General features: G+C 41.3%; 1 protein-coding gene across 3 annotated transcripts in view; it reads right to left on the bottom strand.

The window, feature by feature from the left end:
- LOC111076208 (transcription-associated protein 1) overlaps positions 1-22,255 on the bottom strand; it is an 83,005-nt gene that overhangs the window by 39,329 nt on the left and 21,421 nt on the right. For all 3 annotated transcript variants that reach the window (XM_022369896.2, XM_022369895.2, XM_022369894.2), the window contains exons 4-6: positions 14,546-14,712; positions 3,069-3,159; positions 2,866-3,004 (exon numbers count right to left, since the gene is read on the bottom strand). In XM_022369896.2, coding sequence (XP_022225588.1) covers positions 2,866-3,004; positions 3,069-3,159; positions 14,546-14,712 — 397 coding nt within the window. The remainder of the gene's footprint in view (positions 1-2,865; positions 3,005-3,068; positions 3,160-14,545; positions 14,713-22,255) is intronic.

Here is a 22,255-nt window from a genome sequence, read left to right as displayed (position 1 = left end):
ATGTATCTACATCTACATATAAAATGTCTATTATACATCTAATATGTAGATTGTACATGTTCCATTCATATTCTACATCTCCTCCGCTAGGGGTTGCTCGCGCACTGAACGCGGCAGAGTGTGCGAGCGAGAAGGAAAATGACTTGCTTGAATGCGTCAGGAGGGGGAAGGGGAAGCAACTGAAAATTAATTTCTTCATTCTGGCTATAATTATGATCCGATCTGATTCAGATTCGGCAGTCTGTTAGATATGGGCATCTCTACGACACTGCGTTTTTAGTTTTATCGTATCTTTAAAAATGTGCCTGCCACAGATTTTCGTCCTTTGTGGAGGCGGAAGGGGGCGGGGCGAAATTTTGAAATACACTTGTAGCAGTGTGATATCACATGAGTCTGGAAACAAAATTTGGTTCCCCTAGCTCTTATAGTCTCTGAGATCTAGGCGCTCAACAAGACAGACAGACGGACATACAGACATGGCTATATCGACTCGGCTATTGATGCTGATCAAGAATATATATACTTTATGGGGTCGGAAACGTTTCCTTCTCTGCGTTACACACATCCACTTTTACCACAAATCTAATATACCCCTTAACTCTTTTTTGAGTACGGGTATAAAAATGTTTGTATGCTTAAAATGTACTGAAAAGACTCAACATTACTGATTTTTTTATGGGTTAGGGAAGAGGTGCCCAAAATCAGCTTACGGCGCAGCACTTACCAATACTCACAAACAAAAACACAAATACCAATAAGGGAACAGTACAAACTCGAAGAAAATTCAACAACAAAATCATAACAAAAGTCGGGTTAACACCAATCAGAGAACAAACAAAATAAGTTTTTGCTGGACGCTTCGCATACACATAAAGTTGTTTGCATGTGTTGGGCTTTCGGTATGCTGTGTACATAGCACAAGCTGTGTATAGCAATTACAAAAACAAAAGAGCTCGCGGAGCAATGGGTTAGGGAATGAAATCCTATATCTTTGGTATTTCTACTTTGGTTTTATTGAACTATGATTAGGTAGACACGACAATATAATTTGTGGGGAAGCTTGTGAAAGCTTTATATTTCCAAAACGGTAAGCTGAAATCACAAAGTGTTTAGATCAAATGTATAGATGCAGCAATTAGCTTTTCAGAATGGCAAAGTTCATAACAACCAAATGTAAGATACTTAAGTTATGTCAAAAAAAGAGTGGCTACATCTAAAAAAAAGCTTTAAAAAAATAACAGACTTAAAAAATTAAAAAAAAAAAAGTTCTGCCATAGAAAATAAAAACATAATTCTTTAAAAATGTTAAATCCCCAAATCTATCAAAAAAAGTCGGTTTGGTTCCTCGAGAAAAAAAAGTTCGATTTTGTAGAGTAGTGTAATCTGTGACTGTTAAGTTACACTTGAAATTGCTGTTGAATTGTTTTTCATTACAAAGGCAGCCAACATTTTTTTCTGTTAAATATTTCATTAGGTTACTTTCTAATACTTTCAAAAATGTTAATGGTAAACAACAATTTTGTTTTAATATTACAAACGTTTTTGGTACGTGCCAGAGAACGGCATCAGGTGATGCATTTAGGCTATGGCCCAAAATTACTTTTTATTATAGATTTCGGGGTTTAAAATTTTTTAACGAATTATGGTTTTTTATGTTTTAGTTTATTCTTTAAGAACTTTTTTAAATCTTGAATTTTTTTAACTGCAAAGCTATGCAACCAGATATAAGATACTTAAGTTATGTGAAAAATAGAAGCCCTACCTCTGAAAAAAAAACCATGAAAAACGAGATGGAACGTGTGAGTCGCTTCTGGGGACGCGACTCTACTTATACCCGTACTCAGTCAGTATATACATTTTTGAGCTTATAATTTTTAAGAATTTTAGAATTAAAAAAAAATGTTTTTACATGTTACATTTTTTGCTACATCTGTTATCTACATCTACAATGTATATTTTACATCTACGATGTAGATTATAGATGTACCATTCATATTCTACATCTCCTCCGCTAGGGGTTGTTCGCGCACTGAACGCGGCCGAGCGTGCGAGAGAGAAAGAGAATGAGTAGAGTCTCTGGCTGGAGGAGGCGGAGGAAGCAACTTCATTCTGGCTATAATTATGATCCGATCTGATTCAGATTCGGCAATCTGGTAGATATGGGCATTCTCTACGATACTGCGCTTTTAGTTTTATCGTATCTTTAAAAATGTGCCTGCCACAGATTTTTGTTCTTTGTGGGGGCGGTGCAAAATTTTAAAATACACTTGTAGCAGTGCGATATCACATGAATCTGGAAACCAAATTTGGTTGCCCTAGCTCTTATAGTCTCTGAGATCTAGGCGCTCAACAAGACGGACAGACAGACAGACAGACGGACAGACAGACATGGCTATATCGAATCGGCTATTGATACTGATCAAGAATATATATATATACTTTATGGGGTCGCTAACGTTTCCTTCTCTGCGTTACACATATCCACTTTTACCACAAATCTAATATACCCCTTAACTCTTTTTTGAGTACGGGTATAAAAAGCGCACAAGCTCAATTGCACTGGTAATGGCACTGATATTTTTTTCATTTTGCAATTAAGATTAGTTTTGATGTATAAAAAGACGGGCGGGAGCGCCTAACTTTCCGTTTTCAAAAGTAAATCGGAAATTTTTTGCGTATGTAAAAACCGGATCCTGCCGGAATATAAATAAAAAATTAAATTAGAATCATTTGGGCCGTTTGGGAGGAGTTTAACCATAAACACCGTAACACGTGATGATTTATATATATATTTAAATTCTCAAAGGGGTCGGAAATGTTCCAGTACTCATGGAGTGCAAGGTTACATTTAATTTCAAAACTTACTCTGACGCAAGTCTGTAGCAAATATATGGCGGGCGGCAATCAATAGTTCTTTTCTAAGATGTGCTGCTTCTTTGGGACAATTGGCCATCAGGTTGAGCATCCCGTTGGTTACAGATAACGAATTCGCTATAACCACTTCCTAAAAGTTAAAATAATTAATTTTAATTATCAGGTAGAATTAAGGATTACAAATTTCAAATTACCTGAAATATTCGTACAATGTATGCCAAAAAAGACAAAGTTTTAATTTGTGCACCCATGAAGTCGACAAAAGTTTCTTTCTGAGTCGAATTTCTGAAAATAAAAATAAAGATTCATTTGCATTAAATTGTATATAATTAATTGTATTACATATTTACATTAAATTATAACATTTCCATTTCTACGAGAAATAGCCGGAAACTAAAACAAAGAATTTTTTTTTAAATTTAGTATCCTTTTCAAGCTATTTTCAATAGCTTCGATACCTTTTTCTACCCGTACTTGAAGAGTTAAAGGGTATATTTGTCATATTGTCATTGAAGTAGACGTCCGTCGTGTTTGTCGCCTAGTTCTCAAATACTATAAGCTAGAGCAACAAAATTTTGTTTCCAGACTCATTTGATATGACACTTTTTCAACTGTATTTCAAAATTTCCCGCTCCCACAAAAGTCGAAAATCTGTGACAGTCACTCAGTACCGTAGAAAATGACTACCAGAATGAAGAAATTAATATTCAGTTGCCAACCCCACCCCCTCTTTCCCGCTCGCACACACACTCGGCCTGCAGATGTAGAATCTGCATTTTAGATGTAGAATCTTAATTTTAGATGTAAATTTAAACTGATAAAATATTTTAAAATTCTACCTAAATCAAGCTCACATAGTTATATACTGACTGAGTACGGGTATAAAAGTAGAGTCACAGAAGCGACTCATAACGTTCCTTCTCGATTTGTTTTGTATTTTTAACATGTCATTCATTCTCGTATTATTTTCGTTAACTCAATAAGCATTAACATCAGTATTTTAAAATTAAATTATGAACTGCAGGACTCAACATTAATGTGAGCATTAAATATTTTGCTCAGCAGAGGAGAATATGGTACAACCCTTCGATTGCCAATGTTAATGTCTACGTTGTTGATTTTTACCATGAATGATTTTCCAATATTACTATTATCATTATAATTTATTATCAATATTTCTTCTTTAATATATTGAATATCCACCGACGATTGTGATCGTCTCATTTGTAAAATCTTTTGGAAAACGCTTTGTAGATTTTGCATCTTTTATGCGCCTTTTAAGGCGATAAGCGATTCATACTATCGCATAGGCCATGAATCATGTTTGTGGTAATTATATCGAACAGTAGTGGATCAGTAGACGGATCTGGAATTACACGATCTATTTCCTCAGGGCGTATTTTGTCGACCAAATTAAAATTTGTGCATGAGGTAATCCTCGTTTTCGCCATTCAACTGAATACATCCAGCATTTTGAATCTCATTAAAGACTTAAATTTAATTAACTCATTAATCTAATTCATGGTGCGGATTACGTAGTTCGGCCAGCTCTGCGGAATATTTAATATCTGGCTCGTATACGAATGCGAGAAGAAGGAACGAAGCGGATGTAAATGTTCTATGTACTTGTTGGAGTTGTCGGTCATTTTCTCTGATATTGTCAGTGATGTAGTCTACGTCACACACGTAGCCGTTCAAATTTTCTTTGTTCATTTGGTTCATTTTGAACCTCTTGTGATTGAGATTCATTCAATTGCGACATGCCCTTACGCACATTTTCGTTATCTTCTTCGATTCGTTCTACTATTGCGCATGATTTTGCATTATATGTTCGACGGGTAACTTTCACGGTATAAAGCACAAAATTGACCAAATTCAATATATAAAATATACGTTAAAAAAATACGTTAAAAGCCACAATTTTAAAGATACGATTAAACTAAAAACGCAGTATCGTAGAAAATGACCATATCTACCAGATTGCCGAATCTGAATCAGATCGGATCATAATTATAGCCAGAATAAAGAAATTAATTTTCAGTTGCTTCCCCTGCCCCCTCCCGCAAACGACAACGCAACTTTTCCTTCTCGCTCGCACACTCTGCCGCGTTCAGTGCGCGAGCAACCCCTAGCGGAGGAGATGTAGAATCTAAATGGAACATGTACAATCTACATGTTAGATGTATAATATACATTGTATATGTAGATGTAGATATCAGATGTAGCAAAAAAATGTAAATGTAAAATTTTTTTTTTTCTAAATTCTAAAAAGTTATAAGCTTAAAAATGTATATACTGACTGAGTACGGGTATAAGTAGAGTCGTGTCCCCAGAAACGACTCACACGTTCCTTCTCGTTTTTGTTTAGGTACTATTAAAAAATTAACGATTGGTGAAAATCAAGAAGTTCAGCTGAGGTTGATATATTTAGTTAGCTTATTCTCAAAAACTTGAGCAGGTTTTTTAATGCCAATAACTGATTAATGACGATATGAATGGTATCAATATATATGCAATAGATTTCACCAATTACACTACTCGACAAAATTGAACTTTTTATTTAGGCTGTTAACCAAAATGACTTTTTCTGATAAATTACGGGATTTAACATTTTTTTTTAGTACTTTACTAATTTTTTTATGTTTTTTTTATCTTTTTATCTTTTAGCTGCAGATACAAAATGTCTGGGTAGTATTTATAGCTGCATTTGCCAGCTTTTCAGAATTGCTAAGTTCTACGCAACCAGATATAGATACTTAAGTTATGTGAAAAATAAAAAAGCACTACCTCTGAAAAAAAATACCAGATTTTAAAAAATTCTTTAAAAAAAAACTACACCATTAAAAAAAACCATAATTCGTTAAAAAATTTTAAACCCCGTAAACTAATAGGGGGGTGTCCCGTTTGAATTTCGAAAACAAGTTTTTTGGCCCAGCCTAATATACAGCTGTGGTCATATAAATAGCACAAACCAAAACAGAATATATCGATCGATCATTTATCCAAATTTTACATACGATTTTAAAAATTTTGATCACAAACGATTAGGGCAGGGCATTCTTCCACATGGTATACAGGCAAACAATTTATCGTTATCATTTTTCTCTTTTGCTTTATGCTTAATTTTCGTTCGCGTGCACTTTTTTTGCATAGTCACAGAAATATAACATTTTGATGAAGCGGCAGCTAATTTCGAGTAAAAAGTTGTTTTCGCAGAATTCTTTGTTTGATTTTCAATATTTCGGTAACGAATTGATATAATTAATCGAAATCGTGCTAAAATGGGTCGAGGAAGGCATTGCTCAGTTGAAAAAAGGAAGATTATATTCACACTAAGTGAATCTGGAAAAAAACCGTCTGAAATAGCCGAAATAATGAAATGCTCCAGAAAGATGGTGTACAACGCACTTAAATTAGTGAAGTTAAGCCCAACTTATTTGAATGATACAAAAAATCGTAAGAAAAAGCCAAGAAAAAACGGATTCTATGACGGATAGGCTCATATGTAGTGCGGAAGAGCAAAGCGGACCCTTTTAAATCCTCTCGAGAGATTATGACGGAAATTAATGATGAATGTGGTACGGATGTGTCAAGGAGACTAGTGGCTAGAAGACTGAACGAAGCATCGCTCTTTGGACGCATCAGCAGGAAGAAGCCCCTCCTGTCAAAACGAAACATTAAACAAAGATTGAGTTTCGCACGGACCCTCCGAGAAAAGAGTCTGAATTATTGGAGAAATGTGCTATGGAGCGATGAAACTAATATAAATAAAGTAGGACCCGATGGCAAAACATTTGTTTGTCGTCCAGAAGGCCAAGCTCTTAAACCCAGGTACACAAGGAAGACCGTGAAGCACGGTGGCGGATGCATTATGTGTTGGGGTGCATTTTCCTGGCATGGTGTGGGTCCGCTTCACCGAATCAATGGCATAATGGATCGTTTCATGTATGCTGATATTCTCAAAAATCAAATGGAACCATTTACATTTGAAAATATGTCTGTCAAATGGATATTTCAACACGATAACGAAACAAAGCACATATCCTGCGTCCTTAAAAAGTGGTTGAAGGACGAATCCATCGAAGATCTGGAGTGGCCGGCTCAAAGCCCTGACCTAAATCCAATAGAAAATCTATGGAATATGTTAAGGTCATGATATCCAGAACAAAATTTGCCAATCTGGACGATTTGTGAACAGGTGTCAAAGAAGCTTGGAACTCCATTCCGAAGGAGAGATGTCAGATGCTTGTGGAAAGAATAGGACGTAGATGTAACGCCGTTATTGAAAATCGTGGATATTCAACTAAATATTAAATTTGTAAGACAATTTTAGCTTTTGAGCTTATTTTCTATGAATTATTGGCAACATTTTGAAATTGTGCTATTTCTGTGACCCATATTTCGTTATTTTTTAATTTTTTAATTATACCCGTACTCAAAAAAGAGTTAAGGGGTATATTAGATTTGTGGTAAAAGTGGATGTGTGTAACGCAGAGAAGGAAACTTTTCCGACCCCATAAAGTATATATATTCTTGATCAGCAAGAAGACAGACAGACATGGCTATATCGACTTGGCTATTGATGTTGATCAAGAATATATATACTTTATGGGGTCGGAAAAGTTTCCTTCTCTGCGTTACACGCATCCACTTTTACCACAAATCCAATATACCCCTTAACTCTTTTTGAGTACGGGTATAAAAACGGAAAAAAAACCACTGTACAATGCTAACACTAGGATAATAACACTACTCGACTAAATCGAACTGTTTTTCCCAAGAAACCAAACTAACTTTTTCTGATAGATATGGGGCTTTAATTATTTTTATAGAATTATGATTTTTTTTTCTACGGCAGAACTTTTTAAAAAAGTTTTGAATACTTGAACTAAGTATCTTACAACTGGTTGTAATGAACTTTGTCATTCTTAAAAGCTATTTCATTTCAGAATTTAAAAGCTTACTATATCCCAGACGATAAGCTGAAATTAAAGTGATTAGGTCTAAATTATAGCTGCATCTATTAGCTTTTCAGCTGTCTCCAGAATTCGGCAGTGCTGCTGCGCTCTCCCTGTTAAAGGGCGCTATGCACCTGCCGCTTCGGCTCTTGCTTTGATCGGCCGTCGTGGCCTAAGTTAGTTCTATGCTAATCTCTCGCCGCATAGGTTGCATACCGAACACCCTCTTGTGCACATTTATCTGGCCGGGCAAAAGAGCGAGCAATTGGCTTCAGCTAGCCGCCGGTATAAATAAATATTATAACGTTGTAAGTCGACAGTCTTTTAACTGATTTTGGAAAGATATAGGTGCAGGTATAGGTATAGACAAAGAGCCGAATACAGGCGCGGGCGGAAATATTGGGATGGAGGAAAAAAGGCTGAGGCTTTACAAGCGTAAAGTTCAGTCTCTGCATGATCGGCTGCACCGTCTTGGCGAGTCATTCTCGGGGAATAAACTCGACAAACTAAGTGCATCTGAAATAGATGTGCGCCTCGATATGTTGGCGGAAATGCGTGAGGAGTTCAACAAGTCCCATCATGAGTTGGAATCGCTGGATGAAGACTAGATTGGAAGTGAGCTGCGTGAAACCTTCGATGCGCTGTTCATTTCTTTGAAAGCCGAGCTGCTGTCTGCTCATTCCACTAGCATGCCAAATAGCTCTGGAGGTCATACCATCATCATGAATCACAAGCAGCGGCTTCCTGAGCTGAAGCAACCTAGCTTCTCCGGTGGCTATGTGGAATATGCGGATTTTATTGCCATGTTCAATTCGGTCATCGAAGGGGATGCAGATCTCAGTGAAATCGAGAAGATCCAACATCTTCGCTCATGTCTCTCGGATGCGGCCCTGGATTCGGTTCGATCGTTGGAGCTCTCTAGTGCCAATTATCGTGTGGCTCTGGACATACTTAGCAAACGTTTTAATAATATACGACTTGTTTTCCAGGCACACATCAAGGAGATTCTTGGGCTCAAGAAGGTGGATTCGCCTACTGCTAAAAGGCTTCGGGAGTTTTCGGACGCAGTCAACTTGCATAGGCGTGCCCTGCAGACATTAGGAAGTCCTGATGAGATATCGGGATGCATGATAATCCACATGCTGCTGCAAAAACTAGATGCTAAGACCCAAACCAAATGGGAAGAGGCTGCGTCAGCGGAGAGGATACCCACAGCTTGGGAGTTCTACGATGCCAGAAAATGGAGCTCATGTGGGAAAAAGCCAGTCTACACATCTAAAGAAAACCTTTGTTGCTTCTAACTCTTCCGCCGACCCGTCTGGATGCCCTTTCTGCCATTCAGCGGGTCACGGAATATACTCGTGCAGCATCTTCACAAATTTATCTCCTTTTCTGCGTCACAAGGAAGTGAAGAAGCTGTCACTTTATTTTAACTGCTTAAAATCGGGTCATCGGACTCGTACAGGTGGCCAGTGTAGAGTTTGCGGAGGGAGGCATCATACCTTATTGCACTTCGACTCATCCATAGCGCAAAGCTCCCCAGCTGTTTCTCCTCCAGAACGAGCAGTACAACCAGGAGTTATTACGCCAGTTCAGGATTCTGTTAGCAGTGTGCCGTCTCATGCGTCTACCTCTCTTGCTGCCCAAGGTCTCCACTCCGATGTTGTGCTGTTGGCCACAGCTGTTGTTTTGGTTAAAAATCGATCTGGCGTTTTGGTTCCTTGTCGCGCCATTCTAGATTCAGGATCCCAGCTGCATCTCGTTACCTCCAGGTTCGCCCAGCAGCTTCAGCTTAGGAGAACTCAATCGTCTGCCCTTGTTTCTGGTCTGAGCGATACTAGCGTGTCCACTGAGGGATCCACCGTCAGCATTTGCATACAGTCTCGCACTCCGGACTATTCGACGACACTCACTGCTCTCATCGCACCCACAATCACAGATAGCCAACCAAGTCTGACAGTTAATGTAGCCGATTGGAACATTCCCTCCAATATTCAGCTTGCCGATCCCGCATTCTTTAATCCTCAGCGAGTAGATCTCCTCATTGGCGCGAGCATATTCTATGACATTCTCTGCGTAGGACAAATCAAGCTCATAGATGGATTGCCTCTTCTGCAGACTTGGGTGGATCGTATCTGGTGGTGGACAGAGGGTATCAAGCTCGTCGCTTTTGGCAACCCAAAATTATCCGGATTCGGAGGATATAATGAATGCAAGGTTGGATCGAACTCTTCGTATGTTTTGGGAAGTTGAGAATTGTGTGGAGGCTAGCTTGAGTACAAAGGAAGAAGTGGATTGTGAGGCGCATTTCGTAAGCCACTTTTCACGGTTGCCATCAGGGGAGTACTCTGTTCGACTGCCTTTAAAGCATGATGCTGATCACTTGGGAGAGTCCTATACTCAGGCGTATTGACGATTTCTCAGCTTGGAGCGAAAACTGGATCGTAATCCCGCGCTCAAGGAGCGTTACTCAGCTTTTATGAAAGAGTATACTGATTTAAAGCATATGTCCAAAGTCCATCCTGACTCACGTAGCCTCTGCAAGTATTTTCTGCCTCATCACTGCGTTTTAAAGGAGGATAGTACCATGACAAAACTCCGTGTCGTTTTCGATGGCTCTGCAGCTACATCAACTGGATGCTCTTTAAATGATGTGATGATGACAGGTCCTGTTATTCAGCCTGCATTGTTTAACATACTGATCACTGATCCGGTTCCGGACATATCCCGTCGCTCTCACTGGTGACATTTGTAAAATGTACCGCTGCGTAAAGGTCTCCACCTGACAATTTTCTCCAGTGTATCCTATGGCGAGATTCCATCCAGTCCGAAGTTCAGGTCTACACATTAGACACCGTCACATACGGTACGAGGGCAGCATCGTTTTTAGCTGTCTGCGCAATGCACCAGTTGGCCATCGACGAGGGTAATCCCTACCCTCTTGGCTCAGCTGCTCTGCAACAGGAGTTCTATGTTAATGATCTCATCTCTGGCGGCAACTCGGTTTCAGAGGTCATGGAAAAGATGCGCCAAACTTCAAGTCTTGCGGTAACTTTAAGCTTAAAAAATAGTGCTCGAGTAACCAGGAGGTGGTTGATGGAACTCCAGAAGACGACGTGGAGAAATTTCTACGGTTTCATGATGGAAGCGACATTACCAAAACTCTCGGTTTAGCTTGGGACCCTGCGTCGGATCAGCTGCTGTTTGCCTTGTCCGCGCTGGACACGAATTCAAGGCCCTCCAAGCGGTCGGTTTTATCAACTATTGCGCGTTTCTATGACCCTCTTGGATTGATTAATCCTGTTATTGTCAGGTGCAAGATCTTTCTTCAGCAGCTTTGGAGAAAACATTTGGACTGGGATGAAAGCCTACCGACAGCGCTGCACTCAACTTGGATTGACCTGAGAAACAGTTTGGCAAGCATCTCTCGCATTTCCTTTCCTCGCGTTGTCCATCATTCCAGCACAATTGTAGAGGTTCATGGAATTTGTGATGCCAGCATGGAAGCATATGGTGCTTGCATATATATGTCGTGTCCAGGCAAGGGGAGTCGTCGAGCAATGTTTTGTGCTCAAAGTCTTGAATGGCGCGCCTAAAATCATTGTCGATTCCAAAGCTGGAATTGAGTGGAGCTCATTTGCTTGCGAAGGTTATGCGCAACTTAAAGGAGACGGGAATCTTCCCAGGTCAGTTTTACTGCTGGTCGGATTCGTCTACGGCGTTATCTTGGATTCGGGATGAGCCAGCCAAATTTCAGGTTTTCGTGGCAAATCGAGTGACAACAATTCAAGAGTTGACGCAAGGCATGGAATAGCGCTATGTTCCAACATCGTTGAATCCCGTGGCTTCCCAGCCACCTCATCCAGTCAGAGCTGTGGTTTCACGGCCCCTCGTTTTTGTTAGGTTCTAAGGATGAGTGGCCTGTATCTCCCGTTTCTGAAACTCCGACCATTGAGCTTCGCAAACGTATATTGCTGATCGCGTCTCCACATGCCGATCTCACGTCCGGATGCAAATTTGCAAACTCTTTCTTTGGCATGCAGCGCATATTCGCCTACATGCATAAATTCGTTCATCGTCTTAGGCATCCTGGACTCACGGTTTCAGACATTCAGCAAGGAACGCATCTTCTTGTTCGACACGTTCAGCTGGCAACTTTGTGGTCCGACATAAAGAAGATTAGACGCAATGGGCAAGTCAGGAAGTCTAGCTCCATCAGTTCGCTATCTGAGTTCATCTATCCGTCTGGTTGGAGGTCGTCTCGGCAACTCATCGCTCCCGTTTAATGCTCAGCACCCGCTTATTTTGCCCAAGGGACATCCCGTAACGTCTGCAATGCTAAGCTATTATCATCAACTGAACCTCCTTCCGGACCTCATGCCTTGATTGCTAAAATTTGATTAGAATATTGGCCTATTGGAGGAAGCAAAGCCGTCTCGAAAGCGGTTAGCAAGTGTGTGAGATGCTTCAGGACGAGGCCGCGCATGGTTGAGCACATTATGGGAGACTTTCCTAAGGAGCTTCTGGAAGGATCGCGTGCTTTTGTTGGCAGATGTTTTTATTCTAACCTAACCTCAAAATAGTTATCTTTGTTGCAATAGAAGTAGTGATATTGCGCGTGGTTGCTTTTATTTTGAATGTTATAGTGTGTGTTATTGTATGTATATTTAAACAGAGCTATCATTTCGAATTAATTTAATATATTCAGGCAGGGTCGATATTTGATCATGATCACTATCATTTGATATTTACCAGACGGTAAGCTACACCTAAAAAAAATAATTTTGCAATTTATATCTGTATTTAAATCGTTTTCAGAATGATTAAGTTTATTAAAAAAAAGTTGTAAGATATTTAAGTTATGTGAAAATTAAAGTTTATGAAAATTCTTGCCATAAAATTATCCTGTGGATACATTTTATTTGTAAAGTAACAATAATTCAAAATTTGAACTATTTTTACTTTAAAAAATTAAAAACTTTGATTTATTGCAATTTTTTAATGTTAAACACGGAGAAGGCGTGTTCGCATCGGTCAGAAAATGAATTCGAAACCAATATGCCAAGTTTCAACTTTCTAGCTTTACCATGTAGGTTAATGCCAAAAAAAAAAAAAAGGCTTTTCCGCCCACTGTGCAGTGGCTGATTGCAGTGTACCAGGGATTTGATTCTGAAATTTAGAGTTTAAGTCTTCCCATTTGTATTCTTAGCCGCCTAAGTTTCACGCTCGCAAAACCATTTGTTATTTTTGTGGTTGGCAATGATGTTCGGGAATACTTTGCTGATAGTCTAGTCGTAAGTCGTAGGTAATCTAGCTTCGTCGACAGGAACACGGCCATTACATCGTCTATCGAGTCTGTAATTGCTTGGAGAAATTTTCAGCAGATGGGTTGCTCAACAATACAACTGTCATGTTTGCTGCCAGTTGAAGTTTCTTCACATAGAACCACAGATTTGATGATTTGGAGCAAGCGTCTTAGTTTTCTTTTTGATTTATGTAACACTTTCCATACAAAAAATCAAGCACACGTTTGGTAGCCCTGGAAAGGCCTACTTCATACAAAAATACTAACGTTTACCGAGCGCAATTCTATTTATTTTGCTAGTCTGGACAGAGACAAACTAAAAAAAATCAAAAACCATGATAGTCAGTCCAGCCGTTCGCATTTTCCATAGTTTTTTCCAAGCTATTCTGTTGATGGAGACAAATTCAAAAAATAAAATACCATGAAAATCAGTCCAGCCGTTCTCGAGTTATAAGCGGTCTAATGGACATGATCTATCCAAAAAAAAATCAAAGTTCAACTTTGACTATTTATTGAAATCTAGAAATTGTATCACTATGGTCTCGTGCATACTGAGGGCCGTTTCTCGACTTCGGGTTAACATTTATCGGAACGTTAAAGTATCCGAACGCGAAAATTTGTTTTCTCAAGGACTCATGTGAGGGTTAACTTCCAACTGGCGGCCGGAACCTGGCTAACTTCCAATCGCCGATGGAAAGCAAAAAGCAAACCTGATATAAATATTCTATTGGACTGCGTTCCAAAATTTATCTATCGACATTTTCCAAAAATCACGTCGCGAACGAAAGTAAGTAACACTACTCGACAAAATCGAACTTTTTTTTCCTCAAGGATCCAAACCGACCTTTTCTGATATATATGGGACTTAAATTTTTTTTTATAGAATTATGGTTTTATTGTATGGCAGAACTTTTTTTTAAGAATTTTTGGGCTGGTATTTTTTTGTAAAGCTTTTTTCCGAGGTGGAGCTTCTTTTTTCACATAACTCTAGTATCTTACGTCTGGTTGTAAAGAACTTTGCTATTTTAAAAAGATAATTAAGACAGCTAGAAGTGGTGTATACTTACACCACGAAATTAATACTCTACGTTTGTTTCATTCTTTAATTTTTTATATTTTTCATGAAACCGTTTCTAAATAATAATGAAAATATTGGCAACAAATTCCCATCATTTCCAACGCCAGAGTTGTCATCGGTCGGATAACTTTGTGAGGCCTTCAAAACTGCAGGGTGCAGTTAAGTTAGTGAGATCTTATGATATGTATGTATGTACATATATAAAATTTACATTAAATTGAAAATTAATATTTTTAATTTAAGCGATGGCTTGGTTTATGCAGAGCTTATAGGCATCGGTTGATAGCTTAGCATGGCATAGAAAACGACAATTTATAGTTAAATACTTACCGTTGTATGACCGTTGGTTGTAAATTTATAGTGGTCAATATTAAAGGAATAAATTCGGAAACCTCTTGATGGACAGCATTCTTATATATTTGATACATCAATACTACAATAATTGGAAGCTCTTGTAAAACTTTTAGGGATAATATTCCTCGAGGAAGTAGGTTATACTGAAAAAATAATAATTAATATTAAAATTTGCACACATGTAAATTATGGTATAATGATAACGGAAACACCCAACCCTTTCCTCCCGCAAAAGGGACTAAAATCTGTGGCATCCACAATTCTGAAGATGCGAGAAAACGCAGTATCATAGAGAATGTTCATATCTACCAGATTGTCGAATCTGGTTCAGATCATTATTACAGCCAGAATAAATGAATTAATTTTCAGTGACTAGGATAGTCCCTTCCAACCCTGCAGCGCTTACTCTCTTATTCGCTCTCTCGCTCACACACTCTGCCTCGTTTAGTGTGCACCCTCTGGCAGAGGTGTAAGAAAAGAGATGTAGATATAGATATTTTTAATTCGACATAAATGATAAAATCACATATACAGGGGTGCCACAGAAATCACTAGTGAAATAGGAAACCGCGCAGAGGATTTCCGCTTCAAAATTTCCGCCGTGCCACAGAATTCCGAGCGATTTCGGCCTAAGGCCTCTCAAGATTCAATTGTTTTCACAATTTGCACAAAAAGTATGCACACTTTTGACGTAAAGGAAGTTTTGTTGCAATGAGTTTTTTTTTGTAATGCTTGATTAAAGAACAACAGAATGCTTTCAATATAATTAATATTAAATATCTTGCTCCGAATTCGTCTTAAAAAAGGTGGCATTACTGTATTAACTTCGAAAGTTCGAATCGCCCTTGGTGGCCACCTCAGACTGCAGCGTTAAGTGAAAATTCAGTCAGCGGATTGGATAGTGATTTACTAAATTGTTTATTTTATTAACTTAACATGTATAATGTTAAATTATTTGGATGAGGGTTATAAATAAGATTCGAATCGAATGGAATTGAGGTGATTTTACAGCGGAAGTGATTTCTGTGGCACCCCTGATACACATACTGAACTAGTACGGGTATAAAAGTTAAGTCGCGGCCACTGCAGGGACACACAACGAGCCCTCTCATTTTTAATTGATATGGAACTTGTTAACCAAGTTTCAGTGAGCAGTCGACAAGTCGCTGCACAATGCCTGACACCATGACCAAACATCTCACAGTTATAACGTTGGGTTAGTTTCTGGACCTTTCGATTATGATAGTCCCATTTTACTCAGAGCTCGAAAAATTGAGACACGGACGCAACACACACACATACATTCGCAAAAATCATGGAAAATCTTATTAATTGTTTTCATACTAATGCCCAAGGATTCCTCAATCTCACAGTATGTGACATGACGATCTTGCTCAATCATTTCGCTCACAGCATCGATATTTTGTGGCACAAAAAGTCATTTTAAGCTACCTTCACGAAATTCGTCCAGCAACAAAGGACTTTCACGGTTGAATTCGCGATACCAGTTGTTTACATTGGCAATGAATGGTGCTTCATCAATAAAAGTTGAACTAAGCTGATCTAAGCATTCATGGCTTATAAATGCATCTCAAATATGGTGGAAAATCATGACAAAGACATTTTCATGTCTAAATGTAAATTTTTTGCCTGAGAAGAATTTTTGATTTATCGTTAATCGATATAAAACGTGGTCGTACATGAAAAAGTTATGGGTATGTTTAATTCATAAAACTCCAAACTTTTGTATGCAACTGATCACTATTTGGTCCTAGTACGACTGAAAGTGACCTAGGCCAGAAACATAAATAGGGCAGTGCGTGAAAGATTGGCGCTCGAGCAAAGCGAGTGCGCAGGGGTCTTGACTACTAGTTTAAATATAAAATAGCTTCTTCAATTCGCAAAAATTCGACCCCTACCATAGTTTCAGTAATTAGATTTCAGTCAGATCATGACATTTAATCAAATCGTCTGCTGTATGTATATACATACATTAAGTTTACAATCTATTGCTAAATTTTTAAAAAAATAAATTCGTCGTTTTCTTTTCCAAATATGTTTCAGTAACTTAGAAATTAGTGCATATTGATAACAGTAGTCAACACGACATTTACGCTGTGGCCCAAAATGACTTTTTCTTATAGTTTTTAGGGATAAAAAGATTAAGAATTTTTTAAAATCTGGTATTTTTTAATGTTTTTTTTTTTCAGAGGTAGCGCTTTTAATTTTCACATATCTTAAGTATCTTATATCTGGTTGCAAAGAACTTTGCAGTTCTGAAAAGCTGACAAATGCAGCTAGAAATATGATTCAGACACTGTATCTGCAGCTTAACGCCTGGAAAATACTAAGCTTTCATCATTTCTTTGCGGTATTTTTTGACTTTAAAAACTCGGGCATGCATTTTTAGTTTTAGATAGACGCATTAATTAGGCTTCGTTTAAGATATTGCTCACTAAAATCTATGGATAAACGGTGGAGCTAAAATTCGTTAACCAAACCTCAAAAATTAAAAAAATAGACAAAAAATACTTTTTGGAAGGTTGCGGGCACAACTGCCAATTGGAAACAAAGCAAGCGAAAAGGGGTTTGGTACCTGAACGTGTTCCTTTGGCATTGGACCAGCAACGGTATTTTTCAGGTAAAATTAGCTTTGAGTCGTTTTGATCAAACGGCTGCAAGTTGACCGTTTATCTATAGATTTTGATGAACAATACCTTAAACTACGCTTAATTAATACGTCTATCTAAAACAAAAAATGTTGGCCAAGAATTATTTTTTATTTCGACTTTTCCCGAGTTTTTAAAGTTTAAATTTCGAAAAAAAAAAAAAAAAAAAAATACCGCAAAAATTATGAAAGTTGAAAGCTCAATATCTTTCAGTCGTTAAGCTGCAGATACAAAGGGCTACCAGATATAAGATACTTAAGTTATGTGAAAAAAAATCCTCCAGCTGAACCCTCCCAGAGGGTGCCGGCCGGGCAATGGGCACTGCATTACCCCGGATCGGGTTAATGCATTGCCGTTTGCTCTGTCCGCGGTAATGCAGTGTCTAGCTAAGGCCGGGTCAAGGTCTTCCCGATATAAAATTGGGGGAACTGAACCATGGCCATGGCTGGAGGTGCCTGGCGGACAGGCATAAAACGCTAGGGGGTGGTCCCCCCGATAAATATTAACCACATGGACCGGAGTAAGGATCAAGCAGGGACTGGGATGTCAGTCCAAACGTCGGTGGAAAGCGTGACTGCTACCACCGGCGGGCACGGGGAGGAGCCATCCTTTTTGCGTGTCGCCAGCGGTCACAACTATAATATGGCGGATGAAGGCTAAGGCCCAATACAAGGCGGCCCTCAAAATCCAAAGACGGCTACAAGGCAAAGAGGACATCTCCAAAGAGGAGAAGTCCAAACTAGCATGGGCTATGCAAAAGGTAGAAGAAAGGCGTCTTCACTACGCGCAGCTGCCTCAGATGAAGGCGACGAAGGGCGAATTCGCCAATAAGGTTGAGGTGATGATGGCCACCAAAAGGCAACGCTCGATCGAGAGTGCCAAGGACACTCCGGCGAGCAAGCGGCAACGCGGGCCCAAGGTGGTTATCGCTCAACCTACGACGAAGAAGCCCAAGCAGAAGGCCAAATTGAGTGACATGTCCAAGAGACACCTCATCGTGGCCCTGATCGACCGCAGCGAGGAAAATGGGAAGATGATGGCGGCGCAGTGGAAACAGGTCCACGCCCAGCTGGTGGAATCCCTTTTCGCGCGAATGGAGGACGCGCCGGACGCTCCCATGCCCACCTTCGACGGTGCGGGATGGCTGAACGGGGTGAAGATCCTCAAGTGCAACGACGACCCGACGAGGAAGTCGCTGGTGCAAACGGCGCACAAATTGGAAGCTCTGTGGGAGGGGGCCAAGCTGGAGGTAGTGGACAGGGAGATGATCCCGTCAATCCCAAAGGCGAAGGTGCTCTTCCCCATTGCAGTCCAGGGGGACCGAGCACTGAAACTCCTCCAGAGGCAGAACACGGATGTGCCAACGGCTGACTGGAAAATCCTGCATGCTGGTAGCCCGTTACCCAATGAGGGGGGCCAGCACATGATCATCCAGATCAACAAGAAGGCAGAGGACATCCTCTACCCGAGATTCGGGAAGATGGCATGGGGCGTAGGCAGTGTCTACCTACGTCTCAAAAAGCGCCACCCCGAGGACAAGGACGCGCATACCCTGCAGGTAGTCGAGGTGGAAAAGGACTTAGGTCTGGAGTCCATCGTAGAGGCCGCCCAGGATCTTGCGCTGGACGACTCTGATGCCGCAGAGGATGAGGACGGTGACCTGACTATAATAGTCAACCCGTCGAGTGCAGTTGAGCCAGCCTCCCACATTGAGAGTGCTGCAGCTCAACTTGCATAAAAGCAAGCTCGCGTCGGCGGAGCTCCTCATTGCCTTGGAGCAAGGGCCCGTCGACATTGCTTTGGTCCAGGAGCCATGGCTTGCCTCCGGCAATGCTGTGGCCGGACTAAAGTCCTCAAATTACAATCTCTTCTACCCACCATCGGTAAGCAGGACTAGAACCGCCGTACTTGTACGAAAGGGCATCCATGCTTATCTTATGTCTCATTACAGCACTGAAGACCTGGCTGCGGTGATGCTTGAAAGCGAGGACAAGCGCCTTATGGTAGCATCCTGCTACATGGCACACGACAGGCCAGCTCCACCGGAAGAGCTAAGGAGTCTGGTGGCGGAAGCCAGTCCGAAAGACCAGCAACTCATAGTTGGTACGGACGCCAATGCCCACCATAGCGTGTGGGGAAGCCCCGATATCAACGAAAGAGGTGAGTCACTTCTAGACTTTATACTATCCACTAACCTAGATGTAGCAAACGTGGGGGAGGAGCACACCTTCGTAGGCCCCACCTCGTCCAACGTACTAGATCTAACACTCGTAATGGGGAACTGTACTTTGGTATCTGGCTGGAGAGTCCTTGAAAGACCATCCTTCTCAGACCACAAGTACATTCAGTTTAAGTGCGAATTTAAACACTCTCCGAAGATAACTGTCTATAGAAACCCCCGGAACACAAACTGGGAAAAGTTTAAAAAGACAGTTACCTCGAAGCTCGCGAATCGTGCGGGCACAGTGACATCCCCGGAAGAGATATAATCGTCCCTAGAGACCCTCTCCAAGGAGCTACTGGATGCATACCACGCAGCATGCTCACCCTCGAGAACGAAAAAGAGAACCAGACCACTATGGTGGAAGCGGGACCTATCGCTTCAAAGAAATAACCTCAAAGAATTCTTCAAAATCGCCAAACAGGCGAACGAGGAGATAATCGATGAGGAATACAAAACCCTACTCAGGGAGTACAAGAAGGAAATACGCAGGGCACAAAGAAACTCGTGGAGGAACTTCTGCTCCAATATCGAGAAAGTCCCAGAAACGGCTAGACTCCGGAAGTTGCTATCAAAGCAACCTGCCATACAAAGTCAGCTGAAACGAAATGATGGACAATGGACTGAGGGCAGCGAAGATGCCCTAACAGCACTAATGGAAGCCCACTTCCCAGGATGCATCGAGGTTTCTGACGCTACAGAGCATCAGGACCTAGCAACTGTGGAACAGCACCCCCCAACAGATCTCATATCGTCTAGGAGAATCCACTGGGCTATAGACTCCTTTGTGGGTACGAAAGCACCTGGACTAGACGGTATATTCCCAGCCATGCTACAGGTGACCAAAGACGTGATCACCCCATGGCTCTCTGCAATATACTCAGCTTGCCTGAGCACGGGCTATATCCCTATTCAATGGAGGACCTCGAGGATTGTCTTCCTTCCAAAGGCAGGAAAGTGCAGCCATATGAGCCCCAATGACTACAGACCGATAAGCCTTACCTCTTTTCTACTCAAAACACTAGAAAAGCTGCTGGATCTACACATCAGAAATGATGTAGGTGGGCGGATGTCACCCAACCAGCATGCCTATACCAAAGGGAAATCGGTAGAGACGGCACTGCATTCGCTAGTAGCCACAATCGAAAATGCCCTCCAAAATAAGAAGTATGCACTAGGAGTGTTTGTAGACATATCCGGAGCATTCAACAACGTGAATATGAGCGCGATAATGGACCGCATAGAAGCGATCAACACACATCCCGCAATCAACCTCTGGATAAAGAACCTTCTAAGTTGTAGACTGGTGTACTCAGAGTGGGGCACCGCCTCCATGGTGAAAGGGGCGCACAGAGGCACACCTCAGGGTGGGGTCCTCTCGCCCCTCCTATGGAATCTGGTGGTCGACGACCTGATAAAGAGATTCGAGAGGAGAGCCCCAAAAATAACAGCTTATGCGGACGACATAAGCATAATTATTACGGGAGTATGCCCATCGAGCCTCAGCTCTATAATGGAATCAACACTCAGGGAGATATGTGAGTGGGCGGGAAAAGTAGCACTCAGTATCAACGCGGACAAGACGGACCTCATCCTCTTCACCAAGAGGTACAAGGTACCGGCATGGATCCCCCCGAAAATTGACAGAACCAGGCTCACCCCAAAAACACAAGTCAAATACCTCGGCATAGTTTTGGACAGCAAGCTGACATGGAGACCCAATGTAGTGGAAAGGGTGAAGAAGGCCACCATTGCGCTATATGCATCCAAGAAGATGCTTAGCAGCACATGGGGCCTATCACCTGCACTAATGCACTGGATCTACATCTCGGTAGTGTGACCGACTCTGCTGTATGGAGTCTTAGTGTGGTGGCAGGCTACAGAAAAGAAAACCTACAACAAGCTGATGGACAGAACCCAGCGGCAGGCACTGCTCTGCATTACTGGGGCGCTGAGGTCAACCCCAACAAAAGCACTCGAAACAATACTCGGAATTGACCCCCTAGACATCCACGCTAGACTGACTGCAGGTAAGGCAGCACAACGCCTAGTCGCATCAGGCAATATGTCGCTGCAAGGATTCGGGCACAGTTCAATAGGCCGAGACATGATCAGTATATCTGACTACATGATCCCCCGAACGTGCCTGGACGTCAAAACAGCGATACACATGGAACCCGACGACTGGAAAAAAAGTTGGGACCAGAACGAACACCTAAACATATACACGGATGGCTCCAAGATGGAGGGAGGAGTAGGTGCGGGCATATATTGTACAGACCCTGAAATAAGGCTGTCCTATAAGCTACCGGACCAATGCAGCATATTCCAGGCAGAAGTCTTTGCCATACGGAAAGCGGCGGAGGTTGCTCGATGTACGGAACGCCCACATAATGTGGTGAACCTGTTCGTGGACAGCCAGGCGGCGATAAGATCCATGCAGTCGTCAGCGGTCAGTTCCAAAAATGTCCTGGCAAGCAGGGAGGCAATAGATTTCCTAAGCACGACAAAGTCAGTGCGGATCTATTGGGTTCCCAGCCACCAGGGCATCGAAGGCAACGAGACAGCAGACGTACTGGCTAAGGAAGGCGTCGGGCTGGCAAACGACAGGACTGAGAACGTGCCTGTCTCCCTCAGAGCGCTCCAAAGCGATCTAGAAAGGAGGGCACACATACAGGCCAGCAGCAGGTGGAGGAGAACCACCAACTGCAAGATCGCGAAAACCATGTGCAAGGAGAGCAATGGTAAACTCAGCCAATACCTACTACACCTACCACGGAAGGACTGTAGGATGCT

The sequence above is a fragment of the Drosophila obscura genome, unplaced genomic scaffold (assembly GCF_018151105.1).
Source record: "Drosophila obscura isolate BZ-5 IFL unplaced genomic scaffold, ASM1815110v1 contig_56, whole genome shotgun sequence".
NCBI lineage: Eukaryota > Metazoa > Arthropoda > Insecta > Diptera > Drosophilidae > Drosophila > Drosophila obscura.
Note: the sequence above shows the minus strand (reverse complement) of the source record. Positions and strands in the feature narration are given on the sequence as shown.